Consider the following 20,503-nt stretch of genomic DNA (forward strand, 5'->3'; position numbering starts at 1 on the left):
AGAGAGAGAGAGAGAGAGAGAGAGAGAGAGAGAGAGAGAGAGAGAGAGAGAGAGAGGAAGGGAGACAGAGACGAAGAGGAAAGCTCGCGAAGGGAGACTCACGAGAAGACTTGCGCTAGGCTCACGCGAGACCCTTAGAGACGAAGGACAAACGCGAATCGAAAGAGAGGAGATGGCGTATATGCATCAGGCCGGAAGCACCGCGGAGGCGCTGTTAACATAAACCCCATCATTGCTCCCCAGACATAATATCCTTATACCGTGCACGCCCGCGTAATGTCGCGCCACGTTTCATCTCGCCCAGCTCGTATCTCGCGTGCTTTCTAAGCGAACCGTAAGGAGAAAAAAGAAGAGAAGAATATCAGGACCATTCCACGAGGGGGACTAAAAAACGTGCACGACGCAAGGCGAAAGACGGCTTCTCGATGAGAGAGAAATTGAGAAAGGGAAAAAATAGATAGGTAGAGCGAGAGGGAGAGAGAGAAAGAGAAAGAGAGAGAAAGGTTCCGGTCTACCACGACCTTATTAGACGTACGTCGCTGCTTGGACGTATCGTTGAGCGAGTTTCGTTCCGTTGGAACCTCATATCGTGCCGCAGCTCTATCCGGAAATATGTATTTCTCTACGGTCTAGCTGTGAATGGCATGTGTGGAAATGCACGAATTTCGCAAGCTTCCGTCCCACAGTTATACAGACCTCGGAACGGACGATCGCGTTACTATCGAATTAACAACAATGAGCCACGATACACATGTTCTTCCTGAAGAGCAGACAAGTCTAAAGCGGCGAATCGGCCGGTTTATCGCGAATTGCGACTGTTACTGGTTATTCGTTTCGGTAAACAAGACGGACGATTTCGATCTGACTCGCGATCTACGACGGAGCTTTTCTACTCCGAGCACAACAGGCGCTTTCGAGGGGTTCGTGCTCGCAGAATGTAGCGAAGGTATGCACGTGAAAGGGAGGCCACCGAAAACGATCGATATTTGCACTTGCTGCGCCGGAAGTAACTAGGAGATGCGCCCCTGTCCCATGTATACACGGGTCAGCTGATTTTACGAGCGCGTGTTTACATCCTGCTCAAGGATCGTCCGCGAGAATCGCCTGAGATCAGCTTGGAAAATCGTCGAATGTTCTTCACCTGAACTTGTCTCACTCCTTAAATTTCTCTTCAATGAAATTTCACTCGAAAATGTAAATGTTGTTTATTTTATTCGTAAAAATTATTGACCCTTCGAAATTAGAAACCTCGAAATTTCTTTCTCTGTTTTATTGCAAACCTCTCGCACTAACCTAATATTTAGCTATTAAGCGCGGTTAGTAGTGAAATAACTGATTCGTTGGTCGACATCAAGTCGACCAGCGACACTCGTCGATGAGCTCTCCGAAAGTTCCGCGGCTGCTCAATGCGTTTTATTGGAATATTCGTCGGCGGACGAGACGGTATTCTCCAGTATTCGTGTATTCCCCCCTCCAGCAAATTAAACGACTATTCGCGAGTGATGCGAAGAATGTGCGGCGTGCTCATCAGTCACTCACTCACGTCGCGATACATCGCATCGCGAAGGCGTCTTTGCAAGCACGGGAGATTCCCGGTCGAACGGCGGCCCGTCGTCCATACTGAAAAGGTCTTCCAGCGGCTTTCACGTCGTGCTCGACGATAATACAAAGAAATCCACATCAGGGTAATGTCGCGTGAAGTTAACGCGCCGGCGTAACCACCCCCGCGCACACTACGTCGTCCGTCCGAATCGGGGGCCGAATCGTGGCCGGTATTTCGATGAAGGCTGCAAGGCGCACGACGAAAGAAGCAGGGTGAGAAATCCCATTAAGGGAGGCCTTGAAAGGGCCCGATGACATCGCTGTATCTATCCCGCCCGGTCTCGGCAAACGGCCGACGCAAAAATTTCTCTCGTGTTCGCGCGGCGAAAACCATCAAGGGGCAAGGGATAACTCAATGCGTCGTCGATAAACGTCGATCACGTCTACGGACACCGGAACGAACAAATGAACGTCACGCTCGAACAATAACACTGCAAATCTAAGTAAGGTAAACGTGCCAGTGATTGAACGTGTACCGATAATTGAATTACTAATAATATACTTGTGTTTGTTAAGATGCTTGTCAATAAATGAAACAAAATTACAAACTAAATATTTCTTTTTATTTATTATATTGTTTTGTATATTGAAAAGCATTTCAACAAAGAAAAATACAAAACCAATATGTCAATCATTGGGACATGTATGTTCGACCACTGAAACGTTTACCTTATATAAAAACAATCATACTAAAGAAAAAGATTTTATTGTCGAAACGAAAATTTGGTACACCGGATTATAATTGGGTTAAAATGAGATCAATCAAATGTTTAGTCATTGCGACCAAAAAATTTAATTGCCGCGATGTGTGTTTCGCTTTCTCAATAATACACGGATTTCACACAGGTAAAACACGTGTAATACCAACCAAATCGTATGCATCAAGTATTTTAGTTCCAAATATAAAAGTAATTTCTTCAGCTGGATCAACGTAATATGTTTGATTGAATTAAGCAGAAAAATTTCTAATTATTGTAATGAAATATTGTAGTAGTCAACCAGAATATTTCTAACAATAGTCAGAGTTTGACTACTGCTGATCCAGTTAACGTATTAGATAAAGCCCGTTATATCAGTAATTGAACTGAAAAATAAATTGTGTTATAATTATAAATAATAATATAATTATAAATAATTATAAATAATTATAAATAATTATAAATAATAACATTCAAGTTTGCTTATTAGTGACTACAATACTTATGCTTGTAAAAATAACACATTTTGCAGTAAATGCAGCAGTTGAGCACACCAGAGTAATTTCTAACACGTCAGAACACGTCAAAGTAATTTCTAAGGAAACACACACGGAAGTATCCCTCCTACAGATTCTCATGGGTCGTTGACATGTAATTCAAGCAGTTAACAATAAAGAGTACACACGGAAAAGAAAGATTAGTTGAATTAATGTGACAATGAGTACGTTTTGGCTGGAAGAAACTGAATTTATGGTGCTGAAGAAACAAATTTGGTTTAATGATTTATATAAGAAGATTTTCATAAGAAAATTTATATAAGAAGATTTTTATAAGAAGAATATTAATCAGCTATAAGAACAGTTTCTTACACAAAAAAAATGGTTATATCAACCAGAAAATAGTAAAATATGAAAATATAAAAATAGTTTTTTTATTTCTGATTTCAATAACATACTAATAATAATTAGCATTGCGGGTCGTTGCTTGAAGAAAATGCATTTTTGAGGTAACGAATCAGTAGTTCAGCGCAATCAAGAATTGACTCTTGATGCCAAAAAAAAAGTCATGCCATATTTTACTATTTTTCCGGTTCAACCATTCCTTTTTTCATACAATTACCTACTTATTTTCTACCTAGTTATTTTCTATATGACTCATTTCTTTTATTTGATTTTCCCGATTCATACAACCATTCCTTTTTTCATGCAATTACCTATTTATTTTCTACTTAGTTATTTTCTATGACTCAATTCTTTTATTTGATTTTTCCTGTTCATACAACCATTCCTTTTTTTCATGCAATTACCTATTTATTTTCTACCTAATTATTTTCTATAACTCAATTCTTTTATTTGATCATAAATTGTATTTTTTTCAACCAAAACGCGCTAAATTTGCCATGTTAATTCGATTAATTTTCTTTTTCCGTTCGTATTTTTCATGCATGTTTTCTCATATGTTTCGATATAATGTAATAATTAACTATTAAACAATACATTTAAAGTTACGTTGAATTGTTATATTACATATGATACAGTTTATTATATATAGCAGATTACTATGTGTATTGCATAAATGTACTACATTACATTCGATACGATGAAATTACGCACTTGCAAAACTCGATAAATCGTTATTTTAACACTCTTATTGCGACGCTCTACATATCACTTGCGCGCGTTCAATTTTACCGAATTTCCTTGGAGACTTGTTTCAACCCCTAAACATGCGAGAAAACACATATGAAAAGGAAATAGTCTTTTATTTTACGACATATCGAAAGCTTTTGAAAATGAAGAACACTTCCATATTAAAGAATCCATCAGCAAAATGCCGAGTCAAAATTTTGATCTTTTCAACCTTACCATTCCATTCCATATCTATTTTAATATTCTAAAACTTATACTCTAATAATTCTAATTCTAAGAGGGATTTAAAAATCTCCAACTTCGTGTCTTGTTTCTTCAAATCATCGTATTAGATTCATACAGAAGATTGGCCATACTTATCAAACAAAATAGAAAAATTATTCAATTTCAAAGGATTAATAATTTTTACGAATAAAACAAACAACATGGACTCGTTATTTTTTTAGATATCTAATAAAGACTTTCTACTTCTTTAAGGGATGCCAAAGTGGATGACTTTAAAAATGTCAATAACATAAAAATGATTGTTAAAACCTCATGTTAGATAAGCACTCATACAATTGCGCTACCCTTTTCGTATTTCTCATATACGTGCTGCTCTGTCTTACAATATTTAACGGAAAATATAATCATATATACAAATTTGTTTGTAAATTTTTTCATATATTTTTATAAGCTTCTAAATTCAATGGTAAAGCTATAGAAATGTTCATTAAAATTTTTCTGAGCAGAACAAACATACGTTTTACATATACAAGTTGCAGAACGTTTGCACATATTTACATTAATACTTAGAAATGTCAATTTTTTTATTGTTTGCAAATTGCTTTAAAATTTTGCATAATTTTTCTTTTATTAAACACTACTCCAGTACAGTTTTGCAAATATTTTAATTGTCTAAAAACATTTGCAGTTACGTAGAAACGTTTCATTCATTATGTAAAAACATCTATAATTGTGTAAAAACTTTTAAAGAAAAATATCCGTCACGTAAAAACACTTGCAAATTGTGTAAAAGCGTTTCAAAATAAAAGCATTTATTGCATAAAAACATTTGCAATGCCAGAGATATAAATTTGGAAATTTTTTCTTTCACATATTGAGCAATGCTTCATTATGCTTCAATTTTACGCGTACTTGTATAAAAGCATTTGTAATTCCATGTAATTAATACAACATAAACTTTGCAGAAAAATAAGTCACTAGTTTGTCGGTAAAGTTTTCAAGAGTACGAGGTATTTCCTTTATCCAACTTCCCAGAATTTACAGAATTTACAGAATTTACAGAAAAATGACAAATTTTTTGCACTAACACAAGACTTCCGTGCGACAAAATAATAGTTGCATGTTTTCAAAAATACTGTCCGACAAAATTTGACTTCTTTTTCCTGCGGCGATCGCCATTATTTTTTAATAAATTCTAGGTCGGATCCAAATCCGCTAGCAAAAAATGCCCATCACATCAGGTTTTTTAAATAAATCGAGTAATATGGGTAAAATACTGCGTTTTTTCCATATTTACCAATTTTTTGTAGTCAAAAAAATTTTTTTTTAATTTCATTCACGCCACTTTAAAATACTATTCTTCACTTTTAAAACGAATTGTTATTTTGTATTGTGCGATTTTTATTCACTGAGTTATGAATGTTTTCCAAAATGTAAATGATGTTGGGTCCAAATTGGCCGATTGAAAGTAGATGGATTTGTATGAAAATGGATATTCTAGGATTTTCTCAGGATCGCTGATATCGAATCTGAATCACGAAATTCAAAAATCAATTCAAAATATCAAAATATCAAATTCAAAATATCAAAATCACGAAATTCAAAGTGACGGATCCATTATGGCAAACCGAAAGTCACTTTTCTTATTTCAGTCCGTTATATTGGACCCGCCATTTTGAATTTCGAAATATTGAGTTCAGATGCGATATCAGCGACCCCGAAAAGCCTAGGATACCCATTTTCATACAAATCAATATACTTTCCAATTTCAATCAGTCAATTTAGACTCGACACCATTTATATTTTGAAAAACGTTCATAACTCGGTGAAAAAAATCGCACAGTACAAAATAACAATTCGTTTTAAAGGTGAAGAATAGGACTTTAAAGTGTCAATGAAATTGAAAAATGAAATTTCATTTGGCCACAAAAAACTGGTAAATATGGCAAAAAACGCCATTTTTTATCCACATTACTCGATTTATCTCAAAAACTTGACGCGATAGTAATTTTTGCTGACGGATTTGGCTTCAGCGACCTCGAATTTACTAAGAAATATTGGCCTTTGTCGCCGCAAATGTTTTATTGAACTGTGTAATTGGTCGTTAGCATCAATCGCGTGCGAAAGAGACGCGTTTGCCTCGTCGCGCGACCGCGAAACGATGATGACTCCCACCTACTCGTAACGGGCAACACAACGAGATACTTTCCGAGATCGATTAGCATTAGGCTCAAACTAGCTACTAGTGCACTAGTGGTGCAAGAGGAGGAGATGGAAGAGGGCTGCGAAGGGGGTCAGGTTGCGGAAGGCTCGAGTTTAGTCGCTCCACTGGACTGTAACTTGAGCTAACCCCGAGAAACACCACCGCCGGGAGAGAACTTGCCTCGTCAGCCGCCGGTATAAGGTCGAAACCTACCTACCGCCTGCAGACAGGAAACGGAATCCAACTTCCTTCCTCGGTCGAGGGCGAAGATTAATCTCGGCGCAGCCGTGTAGCTGCATCCACCTGGGCCCCCCCCCCCCTCCTCGTTTATCGTTTACGCAGATTTATAAAAGGCACTTGTGGCGAGACCGCGCGAACTTGTTCCGCTCGAGGAGCAGCGGGAATATTTATTCCGCAAACGATGACTCGCGAAGGAGCTTCTCATAAAACGGTTATCTGAATTCGGTCGGTTTGATCGGGATTACACGGAAGAAACATTCCAGTTTGCGCAACTGAATGGGGCGAAGAAAGAGGGAGGCAAACTAAAACTCACTGACGAAATAATTGATAATCTCCATTATTATGACCGAAAACACTCGTCTGAACAATGCAGCTGCATTAAAACTCGAAATAACTGAGCAATAACGAGCAATTGGCTGAATAAAAACCTCCTACGGGAGTCTTTTTGTTCCTACAACCGATTTTTCATCCGATCCCCAAATGACAAAAAATTCAGTTACACTAGCGAAATTGTCTTTTTCTTTATAAAAATGTTTCCTTCAATGATGGGGAAAAACTGGTGTTCTTTCTTTACACATTCTGCTCGGAAAGTCGAAGAGGAGTTTTCTCTACGCTTTATTGTAAAGACCATTCATCTCGCACGCGCGATTGAATCTCACACTACTCGGATCTCACGTCGATTGGCGAATTAATCTTTCAGATCCTTGCGCTAAAGTCGTGTGCCAGGAGCTAGAGATCTGCCTATTGAACAACAAGCGGCAACCCATCTGTCAATGCGGGGAACAATGCGGCGTAGAATTAGCGCCGGTCTGCAGCAGCGATGGCAAGACGTATTCAAACGAATGCAGCCTCCGCCAGGAAGCCTGCCGATCGAGATTGCCGCTCAGGAAGGTCTACAATGGCGCCTGCAGCTCTGGTAACGCGAAAACTATTTACAATACGTCACTTAAAGAAATGGTCTTTGCAGTCATAACAAAAATTATCTAGATAAATTATCTTGGTGCGAGAAATCAGCTAAAATAGATAAATTAGACCGCGATATCACAAATGTTTTATATTCAATTTCAGATAGAATTTCAGAAATAAAGTATTTGTAAAATTAACAAAAAAGAAAGTCTCTCTCCGTAGCGCCTACGCAAATTAAGACCATTTCTTATAAAAGTGACTGTGTGATAGACAAAAGGGACCAGTGACGAAAATGTGTAATTTTCACACCTGCTTAAATTCGCGTAATCATTCACAAATCTTTCTTGCAGGAACATTTTCTCGGAGGACTAACTCTAAGTTGAAAATAAAATTTCTCTCTACCTATTCTCTATTTAGATCGAAAATCGCCCGAGCTGAACGCAAAATGGTGGTCGCGCGGTGTCGCACGATCGTCCCCGAATTTTGATGTCTTTCTTTCCCCGCAGGAACGAATCCTTGCGACGAGGCCAAGTGCAGCTCTTACGAGCAGTGTGTCATCAACCGTTACGGCATCGCCAACTGCGAATGCGGCCCCGAATGCGAGCCGGTGATGCGGCCGGTGTGCGCCCGCGGCGGCACCACCTACACGTCCATGTGCGAGCTGAAGAGACAGGCGTGTCTGACGAGGAGCGACATCGAGATCGCCTATGCCGGTACATGCGGCTCCAAGGGACCCTGCTCGGAGAAGGTCAGTCGTCACCGCGACTTATCCGCGCTCTGTTTCGCTCCAGTCGCATTCATACGCCTCGCGGTTAGAGATGTGCGATTTGTGAAATTGTGTATCGCGACGCGATCTTTTTTAAGAATTGCAATGAATGCGCATCACGATTTTGTATCGCAAATATAATTTTAAATCGCGCGCGATTTAATAACGCGGCTTTTAATCATAAGGAGACCTGAGCCATGATGCGAATAATGTTTCAATGTGAATGTTAGACATATTAAAAATAAATAAATTAACTCTCTCTTCGTATTGTGTGCATCAAAATATTTTTTCAAATATTCATTCTAAGAAAACACAAGTTTTACTGTTAAAGAATAATTATAAATAAAAACATAATTAAGTTAAATTATGTTATCTTAAAAACATCATTTAACCTCATTATGCTTTTTACACGGAGAAAAATGGCAGATATTTTACAAAACTTATTTATTTTCGAATTATTAATTTTCAAATATTTTTAAGAGGGATTTATTAATAATAGGATGTTTTATTACATACATATATATATATATGTTATTTAAATAATTGTAATTATTTATTGATAAAATTTTTCTCATAAAACAATAAGATTACCTTTTTTATTGTCTTTTTTTTACTAAAATATTAATAACAATCAATATCAAATGTAGCAATCTTTAGTAATCTTTTAAAACATATATAAAAAATATATATATGTATATAAATCATATATAAAAAGAAATAATGCAACTTGATATTACAAGTCTATTATAATGATATAATCTTACTAAATCTCTGAATATACAAGTTTGATATAGATGATATAGTTGATTTTAGATGATATAAGATATTGTACACTGTAAAAACTAATGTATTAAATTTAATACATTTCATATGTTTCAAATCATCCACTCTCATTTATGTGTAAATTTAACAGAAATCAAATGTGTTAAAAAGTAACACGCATAATATAGAAAAAATTAACACTTGAATATCATTAGGAATCACAGGTTGTGTTAAATTGACATATTTAATATGTCAGACATAGATTATATCAATTTAACATTTTCATTTCATCAAAACCATAAATTAATACTTCTCTCAAATGTTAAAGTAACGTTTTATTTTAGTTAATTTAACATTATATATATGTCAATTTAACACAAACTGTGATTCCTGACGGTATTCAAGTGTTAAATTCTTGTGTTAATTTTTTATATATTATGCGTGTTACTTTTTATCACGTTTGTTTTGTGTTAAATTTATACATAAATGAGAGTGGATGATTTAGGACATACGAAATGTTAAACTTAACACATCAGTTTTTACAGTGTAGATTGTCACGCGATATTTGCACAGATACTTAACTAAAATGCAGGCGCAATTTTGCGATAAAAGTCCAATTGCGTATCACATTGCGGTTCAAGAAAGGAAAATCTCAGTGCTCGTGATATATCGCAAAATCGTACATCCCTATTCGCAGCATGCTCTTGCGGTTACCGAGCTCCCGTTCGCCGTGACGCGAGCGAGATTACGGAGCCTGGTGTGTCGAGGCGAGAGAGGCCACGAATTATTGCGCTTCGGGGAATGTACCATTCTTGGGAACGTTAACCGCGTCTTGCGCGGTATATTTCATTAAATCGTGCGTCGTTATTGGCGACAATCGAGCGCGAATGTCGGGGATAAATCGGCAAGACACAGAAGGGAGCTGTTATTATACATCACTATGACGGATACGCCGTTGTACGCAGATCACGTATCTGCAACGATAAATAGCCGATAAAAAGGAAGACCTCCACGGAGGTTGGAATTTAATTTATTACCACGATAAACGAGTCAGACTATTGTGTGGAGTTGTTATATTGGATTTTGCATAACAAGTAATTTCGAGTATTTCAGGCAAAAAGCGCGCTCGCATCTTGCTATTGTTACAATATTATAAAACAACGCTTCACGAAAAACAGAGTTGCGAGTAATTAAGTATTTCTTTATTGAGTATACCGTGTTTAATTGGCGACTGTAATACGAACCAATTTAATTGGAGATCATTTCATTGACAATTGATCCCAACAAATTCAATGGACCGTTTGATTGACGATTTTAACGAATTCAATGAAACACCGTGCAATCGATATGAGCAAAGGAAATTAAAAGATCGTTCAATTAATAATCGAATTTGAAAAATTTAATTAAAGACCGTTTGATTGACGATTAAATTAACAAATTTAGTTAAAGGCTATTTAACTGACGATTGATATGAACAAATTTAGTCAATTCGAAGATTGTTGCTTATACACGACAATTTCCATAAAAAAGAGAGAGTAATGTTGTAAAGATACAAACCTTTTATTTTACCTGAAAAGTCCGAAATTACTTATTATACAACGCAATTATTAGACACATCAGAAACAAAAAACATAAAAATTTAAGCTAAGAGAAAGATAAACCAATAAGTTCCGATCGCTGGAATTTAATGGAAATTAATGGAAATAATTTAAACTCTAGGAGGAGATAATAATCCTTGTAACAATGTGGTATTTTTCGTGACATTGATAGAAGTGAAAAAATATATCATTTTTTAAACGTTACATGGATTAATGGAATAATTAATATTAATAAGTGGAATATAGAGTCGGGGAGCTTTAATTAAAATTAATTCACCACGTTTATTCCAAGATCAGAAAATTCGATTCGTGCATTATCGCACTGCCAAACATTGTCAATTAAACAGACTTTAACTAAATTTGCTAAGTTTTATTATTCGCTATAGTTTGCTAAGATTATCCTATCTTGTTATCCTATCATAGTTTAATTCAGATAGATATATATGATCCAGAAGTACATAAATTCGTATTCGTTTTGTAAAGGTTGCGTTCCTTGTGTATGATTTATTAAGCATTCGTATTTATCATATAAAATAACAAAATAAAACGAAATAACAAAATATAACGAAAAAAATTACTAAAATTTACACAAAATATAATGTGTTCTGCAAAATGTAATATGAAAATCTGACTTCAACTTTTAGTAAATTTACTGCTGCACACGGAGAAAATGTTGTAATAAAAATTTCGTTAAAATTATATTTCTTTTGACAATGTTTTTTGCGAAACTGAATTGTACTGAAATTGTGACATAAATTATATTATTACTACGGAATTATTATTTCTATTGCTATAGAAATAATAATTTCGACTATTTAAAAAACGACATAAAAATACTTAAGTAATCACAATAATTTTACAATAAGTCAAACGTGCATAATATTATTAAACAGTTATAATTTTGATCATAATTCTACATGATCCAAAATTACACAAAAATTTTGTGTAAGTACTACAATATTTTGCTACAAATTTTTACTATAATATTTTTCTCGCACATATAAAAAATTTGTAGTAAATAAATAAAAGAGTGACATACACGCAATTACAATACGCAATTTTTACTACAATATTTTTTCCATGCAATATAACAAAATATTGACATTATTGTATGGTGTTAATTTAATGATTGATTCAACACAGTATATTTTCTTCATAATTAAGCAAAGTTGTAAAGTTTCCATCACCGATTGTCTCACGTCGTGGTAATCATGACAGTTTACCTAGGAAATTTCGTATTGCATTCATATCGGCATCCAATGCGTTTTGTCCTTATTGGTCAATCTTTCTTTCTCTTTCTCAGCTAGTTATACAATAAATTATTATATATTATCACAGCGACGATATACTACGTATGCCTATCTTCTAATCTCTCCCTCTCTGTCTTTCCGGTCGGTACCGTCCACCGTTATTTTCACGAAAAACATTCAGCGCTATTCCGCGCGATGCGATTCAGTTAGATTTAAGTTAGGAATACTATCGGTCTACAAAACAAGGATTGTAATCGACGTCAAGAGAGCTCGCGAAATGGAAATTGCTAGATGTATTCACCGCAGAAATTGGAAAGGATCAAGAGTCCGACGGCACGGCGAGAGGGAATTCTCTTCTCCCTCTCTGTCTCTCTCTTTCGCTATTTCTCCTTTCCGATACTTTCTCGATTTGGCCGCAAAATTCGAAAGCCCGAGGTGAGATCCTAGCAGGTTTCGATGAGTTCCTTCGCCGAAAGCAATTGTCGCTAATTGGATGACACCGAGCCGCGCTATCTCCTTGAAAAAGTCAGTAGTAGTAGTAGTAGTAGTAGTAGTAGTAGTAGTAGTAGTAGTAGTAGCAGTAGTAGTAGTAGTAGTAGTAGTAGTAGTAGTAGCAATAGTAGTAGTAGTAGTAGTAGATACCGGCGGGAAAGAACGGGAAAAGATCGTGTCCAATGAATTTCACAAAGACACTTGCGGTATATCGAACTGTCTCTCCCACTCGCATCTTTCCTCGCGGACAGCCTGATGAACTTCGATATTCTCGGATGTAGTCTCGGAAAAGTTCCCGCCAACTAATTAATTTCTTGTCTGCATTTTTAATTCGGCCGTGCCTTCGTCTTTCACCTTCTCGCTCGGAAAATGTACAGGATAAAAGTTCCTCGCGATACAAGGGAAGATGTAATTATCCTTCGACTTTTGCATTATTATTACAGCGCGATGTCATCACGGTCTATTAATCCCTTAAGGCCCAATGTACGTAATTATGTACGTTCACTTTGAGCCTTACCTAACTGTATCGGCAAAGTAATGATTTCAAATACTTATCGCGACTTATCCTAGATAGAACTATATTCTTCGCACCAACTCGTGACTTCCCCGACTTTCCTGACCGATATGGCGACCGTGTGCAGAATCGTTGATACGCGAAATTGTGTAAAGTTTTCCACGAACAAAAAAGTGAGCAAATTTTATTTTCTCAACTTTTTTTTAATATGATCTTAAAGTACAAGGTCTTATGTTCACATTTTATCACGATTATAAGATTTATTAAATTCTGTAGCTGAAGTACATATGTGTACACGAAGAGAATATTATAGTTTTTTCTTCTCTTCATATTGTTTTGAATTTGGCTATGTTTCTAGTAGTCCAGGAATAGATTGTCAGTAAAGTCTATCTTGCTAAAGAACACAGTAAATTTCGTTAGAAACACATCAAGTGTTATAATAGCACATTTCAGTTCCCAAAGTTACGCATATGAAATGACAAGATAAAACGAACTGCTGCAGAATGTCGATCTATTTCCTCGATTATAAAATCCTACAGTAACTTTACTATAAAATTCTGTATGCAAATACAGAATTACGTATATATGAATATACGTAATTATGAATATATACAAAAAATCATATTTCTTGACTTTTCTTTTATTCGGACTACAAGACTTCTTATCAAGAGCGTCTTCTAAGATTATTTTACAAAGAAAAAAATTTTACTCGAGTGGAATCGATACTTCAAAGGGTTAAAAAAAAGAGTTAAGGCTTAAGAGGGTTAAAAGGACAAATGCACAAAGATCGCACACGTCGGCTTGAATGAAATGTCCGACGATGAAGAGAAAAGAGGAGAAAAGCGACGCGTTCATTTCAGGCGCACATGATGCAGCGCGATGCTCTCGCCGTTTAATAACGGAGTGTGTGCGGTTATTCGGTTCGCAGGTATGTCAATGGGATGCAATCTGCGCGGAAAACGGCGGCAACGCCGTGTGCGAGTGCCCGACTTGTCCGGCTGAATTTCAGCCGGTCTGCGGCGATGACGGCATCAGCTATGGCAACGAGTGCAAGCTTCGCCTGGAGGCGTGTCAGCATCGACGGGAGATACGCATTCTGTACCAAGGACTGTGCAGTGAGTACCGCGAACGGAATTATCCCGTCGAGCCCCGTCCGTTTCGAGCATTTTTCGATAACGCGACGAGAGAGCCGAGCGAACGAACGGACGAATGAACGAGCGAACGGACTTCGATCGCCAAGAGGCCGAAGCCGATAATATGAATTCTCCCTCTCTTTCTCTCTTCCTATACTCGCATATATACAGGATGTTAAAAAAAGGGTTCAAGGCTCACAGAGTAGATGGTAGTAGATGGTACTCATTGTACTGAGTAGAAGGCGCTTAGTAAGCAAACTTGAAATATTTTTTCTGCAAAGTTTACCCTGTATTGACCGCACAGAATTACAAATGCTTTTGCACAGTAAAAGTATGTGCGCGAATGAATGGGAGCATTGGTCAATATGTAACCAAAATGATAAAAAATTTCAAAGCTGACATTTCGAGTGTAAATTAGCCTGTCAGTTAAAGTAAATATCCGTACAAAATATGTGTATCTTATATATGAACGCGAGTTAAATACGAGTTTACTCCGCTTAGAGAAATTTCAAAAAACATTGTTCAACCTTTACATCTGAATTTAGAAACCTAAAAAACTCATAAAAGCTTGCAGAAAGATTTCTATATGTGTAGATGGTTCAGTTTTCAACCCTTTCAAAATTGCAAATGTTTTTCGGTTTTGTTAGTATGAGTTATTTGTATGTTTTCGTTGACCACGCGCGTTAGATGTTTAGGAAAGATGTTCTACATGTCCTCTTTCAAAAATTTCCAGTCTTCTTCGAGGCAAAGAAAGATCAAGATTTTCCTCAAGAGTTCGCAATTCTGTAAGATAAAGATGTTAAGCGTATGTAGAAATGGATGGGGCACATGATTTATTTACTTATTTTTTTTTTTTTGTAAATATCAAAGTACTAATAAAGTAATAATATGGTGAAACATAGAAAAGAAGAATATTCTCTTGAGAATATCTTTATTTTTTTTTATATGAAATTACACAGCATTAAGTGAAGATAAGTTAATTGCATCAATACATTTTTATATCAACAAAGAAACTATATTCTTATTATTCAAAAATTATGCTTACGAATGAAAAGCACAAAATGATGAATCGAGAATATAAAATGTTTTTAAATACCGGAAGAAGACATCGTTATCATCAAAATAATCATATTGTACTTCCTGGAGCAATTATAATATCCACATTGTTGAAATTCAAGACTTCAAAATCCTTCTAACAAAATTGTATATTTTTATGCTTATATATAAAAAAATAATCGTAAATTTGAATATATTAATTTCAAACGAATTTTCATTTCTTTCTGTGTAATCAATAAAAGAATATAAGTAACTTGCGTTACTAAACCGAGAAACATTTGTAACTCTGAAAGGATTAATTTCTCTTAATCTATGTCTATTAAACATTTTGTACTCAGTGCAGTAAATAAAAATAATATACCCTATAAGTCTTGAATTCTTATTTTTACACTTTATATAGAACCACGTCGGCTTCTAAGTGTATTTAATCCGTATTATCATTTTCTAATCGTACTCTCTCTCTCTCTCACACACACATACACACACTCTCCTTCTCTTTCTCTCACTCTATCTTTCCCGCGTTGCTACCTTTGTCCCTCCTCTTCCATCGCCGTGGAAAATATATTGCCGGCGAGTTAATCTCTTAAACGGCTCCCTAGCCCTTCTCTCCGCGAGGTCCTTCGAAAAGGTACTCCGATTAATCACATAAAATTCTGAATTCCCAATCCCAACGAGCGGATTGAGCGTCCTTATCGGCGCGTTCTGATATTAAGCGCGGAAAATAATTTCCGACTTGCCGACGGGGCGCAGGAGAAGCGGGGGAAAAGGGACGTTAAGAGAACAAATCTGCGATTTTAATATGGCGGAGTGGTCGGACAGCGGTGGAGGGTTAATATACGGTCGCGTAACCGCCCCTGCGGTAACTTAAAACTTGCTACGACTAATTTGAATATCCGGCCGGAGTAAATTGAATTTATAACGGATTTCTGAACGATCTTAAGTAGCGCGACGGCATGAAACTTGATTAACGTCGATGGCCTCGCGTGTTTCCCTCGGAATTAAACATCGATCGATCGCGCTGGTCTGTACTTCTGCATTCGACGCGATATACGAGACAATCGCGTTCGCGAAAAGAGCAAAAGAAGGAGAGGAAATGATCCATCGATCGATCGGAAAATTTGTTCCCACGCTGAGAGAAACGAATGGTTTTTCTCGTTGAAATTATAGTCATTTTCGGTGTCAACTATGTCTTTCTGTGGTTTTAATAAAAAATGGCAGCAGGAATATACATGTAAGATTATTATCATTGACACTGTAACAACAATTACTACAAAAATGTTTACTCTGACTGCACTGAGAAAAAGAGTATTTAAGAAATAAGAAATATTTGCAATTTGTGCACTGTAAAAACTGATGTGTTAAATTTAACATTTCATCTGTCCCAAATCATCCACTCTTATTTATGTGTAAATTTAACACAAAGCAAATGTGGTAAAAAGTAACACGCATAATATAGAAAAAATTAACACAAGAATTTAATACTTGAATACCGTCAGGAATCACAGTTTGTGTTAAATTAACATATATATAATGTCAAATTAACTAAAATAAAACGTTACTTTAACATTTAAGAGAAGTATTAATCTACGATTTTGATGAAATGAAAATGTTAAATTGACATAATCTATGTCTGACATATTAAATATATCGATTTAACACAACCTGTGATTCCTAACGGTATTCAAGTGTTAAATTCTTGTGTTAATTTTTTCCATATTATACGTGTTACTTTTTAGCATATTTGTTTTATGTTAAATTTACACATAAATGAGAATGGATGATTTGGGACACATGAAATGTGTTAAATTTAACACCCAGAGCCGGTACAGTTCATTATTAGATTTACAAACGCAGACTGAAAAAATGTGTAACGATGGGTTTCAGGGGTTTTATAGAACGAATTTTTTTCTGTTTACATCAATTTATTTTGGAATTAATGTTACATCTCTATTAAAGGAATGGATGCGTATTAATGTAAAGATTATCGATGTCATCGCTCAACTTCACTTTCTGCGTCGCTGCAGAGAACATAATATTTTTCCACAACATATACAAAGAATAAATTGTTGTATTGTCTTTCGTAACAAAAAATACATACGTAAACAAAAACTGGCTATCAGACGGTTTCATGCTTCGTTACTTTCTTACGAAATTAATGATACTTAGAGATACCTTTCTTACTTGCGAAATAGAATGATCAATTTAACTTGGCATATAAGGAGATTGGTCCCACACAATATATGGTATGAGTTTTTCATTTCCAATTGCAGCAATTAAAATACAATAGAGTATATTTTAGAAAGATATTCGCGTTGAATAAGAAATTTGACTGGTTAGTCAAAAAAGCTTCTGAGGAAGACCTTGATAAAATTAAACCAATTAAATATTTTATGCAAGTTGGTAAATGCTTCGATTCAGAGGTGAGTCATGCGATGACATTGAGATCTAGAATAAGTAATAAAGTTGAGATCAGAGAATACTCCTTTTTACCCAAGATACTCCTTTCTCATACTACACCTCCACATAAGCCTAACTGTAGAACAATTTCAATAAATGTGTCGCATACGGATTTTGAGCATGAGGGGAGTGACCTTTTTTCGATTAGAGAGAAGTGGTTTATTAATTTGGGACTGAGATATCATTGGAAATACAATCCCTATTACAACTGGGTGAACGGTTCAGTCTCCCGTCACATAGTTTTAAGGGGATTATGACAACCACATGCATTAAAGAGTTCGAGAAAAGCCTTTGGCTTTGCAAGTCGGTAAATAAAGACACGGCAAGATCGAGAATCAGTTCCCTATTAGAGTCTTATCTTTCATGTTCAAAGTTTGTCAGCGACGTTGAAATTTAACTTGATAAATTGGTAAAACAAACCTCTGCGTTTATGAGCCGCAATAAGAATATCATTTTTTGTAAAGCGGATAAGGGTAATACCACAGTTGCGCTGGACAAGAGCGATTATGTGTACAGATGATGTTTGACGACGAGAACACTTACATGAAAGTGACAAAAAACCCAATTAGAAACATTGAGAACAATTTGCAATAATTATTAAAGTTATGGTTGAAGAAAAATTATATCAATCAAGCAACTTATAAGTCGCTTTCGTCGTCGGATGCTGTATTACCTCGTGCATACGGTTTATCCAAAATACATAAACCAAATTGTCCATTCAGACTTATAGTCTCGACTGTTGGCAGCCCTTTTTATAGTTTAGCTGTTTATCTACACAAAATTTTGTACGGGAGTGTTCCGCAACCCAGGAGTCACGTTGACAATAGTTTCGGTTTTTATAAAAAGATTACAAATTTTAAATTAGATAACTCCTTTACTTTGGTATCTTTGGACGTTACTTCATTGTTTACTAACATTCCGATTAAGCTTGCCTTGGCCAGTGTTAGGAAAAGATGGTCTTATATTTCACAGTCTACTGTCATCCCAAGAGAAGAATTTCTTAAAACTATTGAGTTTATATTGGACTCAACCTATTTCCTCTTTAATGGAATTTGTTATAAACAATTATATGTTATAAACAATTAATTACACCCATGGGTTCTCCGTTGTCACCTATAATAGCGGATTTGGTCATGGATGATCTTGAGAGTTGTGCTTTGAATCATTTGCCATTTATTCCTCCTTTCTACTTTAGATACTTTCTACGTAGATGACATTATTATGGCATTACCAACGGGTCATCTCGAGATGGTCATTAGAATGTTTAACTCACATATGAGTTGGAGGTTGATGGTTGCATTAGCTTTTTAGATTTGTCTTTGGTACGGATTGAATGGCGAATTAGTTTGTGATTGGTACCGTAAGCCGACGTTCTCGGGAAGATTTTTAAATTATTTCTCTCAGCATCCTATCAGCCATAAAAGGGGAATGGTTCTCTCCTTACTTAACCGAGCTCTTTCGCTCTCACACTCTATGTTCCACGAGAAGAACATTAAAGAAGTTGTTCACATACTTTTGGATAATTGTTATTCTTTGCAATTTATCTCCCTGATAATTAACCAACGACTAAAACAGATGATATAGAACAGATGATTTCATATAGCGTTAGAAATACAAACAAAGACATCTCACAAAAAATGGAGGATGATGCGAGTGATAGGAATTTTTTTACGATTCCTTATATTGCAAATGTTTCCGAGGGAGTTTCAAGAGTCATAAGAGATTTAGGTTACAGAGTGGCTTTTAGTGTTACCAAGAAGCTTAACGTCTTCATTCATGGCCAACAAGACCGTTTAAGTAAAAAAGAGTGGACCCATGTGGTGTATAAGATTAATTGTCGTGACTGTGATCTTATGTCGGACAAACGAAGAGACAACTAAATACGCGGGTGAAGGAACATCGCTCACATATATCGCGTATTACTATGCAACCATCGCCTATTACTGACCATAGGTTACAACACAATCATGAGTTCGATTGAGATAATGTGATAATTTTGGACATTGAACCAAATTATCATAAACGTCTTGTCGCGGAAATGATCCATATTAAGAATCAAAATAACGGCTTGAATTCGCAGTCGGATATGGAATCGCTTAGTAATGTTTGCTTTCCGCTTCTTGACATTATCCGCGATAAACACCTATAATTTGATACCTTATTTATTTCTATTCGGAATATGCGTAGTTTTGCACACCTTTATAACGGAATGTTTGTTTCTGAAGTTAAGCAGTTTTCAGTGTGTTTAGTCTGTTGACTGTTGGGTTGCTGAAGCTCTCCTACGTTTCACATTTTTGGTGAGAATGTTTTATTTTATTTTTTATTTGTAATTTTTGCGACTCCTTTTGCCTTTTGACTTTTTAGACAATCTCAATTTATACGGTTTTATTGTTATATGGTTAGCTTGCGAACAAGGATGTGACGGGGTTTTTACTTCCATAACTATTGTGAACGGCGATTGGGAACCGTTGTGAGCATTCCTTATTGACTATGTTTACGATCCGCGTGAAGAGGACCACATCCAATGGTCGAAACGTTCGGCAAATTATATAATAAAGTTTAATTGATCTACATAACTGTTGCGCTTGAAACCTGCATTTTGGCTCTTATTGTCCTTTTATTGTTGTTATTAATTTGAATTTCCCAGAGCCGGTATAGTTCATTATTAGATTAAAAAATATTGTAAAATATATTGAAACAGTTTCCACGAACGACTGTCACACGTCTCGTGATAATCATAAAAATCTCTATCTGAGATATGTACTTATATCAATATAAAATATTCTTATCGAAAGAGCTAGAATGTTCCATTGTCTTTATTATTATTCCTGCATTAATGACAGTTTTTTTTCTTCTCCCGGGGGACATCGTACGGCGAGTGCTGTTCACGGCGATAAAGCCATACACACACTGGCCACGTCAGATATTCCCGACGATACCGCGGCCGCGGCT

General features: G+C 36.0%; 1 protein-coding gene across 2 annotated transcripts in view; it reads left to right on the top strand.

Moving 5' to 3' along the window:
* LOC116844891 (agrin-like) overlaps nt 1–20,503 on the top strand; it is an 853,814-nt gene that overhangs the window by 747,461 nt on the left and 85,850 nt on the right. For both annotated transcript variants that reach the window (XM_032817052.1, XM_032817137.1), the window contains exons 7-9: nt 7,318–7,533; nt 8,030–8,271; nt 13,834–14,020. In XM_032817052.1, coding sequence (XP_032672943.1) covers nt 7,318–7,533; nt 8,030–8,271; nt 13,834–14,020 — 645 coding nt within the window. The remainder of the gene's footprint in view (nt 1–7,317; nt 7,534–8,029; nt 8,272–13,833; nt 14,021–20,503) is intronic.

This window comes from Odontomachus brunneus, unplaced genomic scaffold (genome assembly GCF_010583005.1).
Source record: "Odontomachus brunneus isolate Ranch 3 - 2012 unplaced genomic scaffold, Obru_v1 Obru_scaffold_001, whole genome shotgun sequence".
Classification (NCBI taxonomy): domain Eukaryota; kingdom Metazoa; phylum Arthropoda; class Insecta; order Hymenoptera; family Formicidae; genus Odontomachus; species Odontomachus brunneus.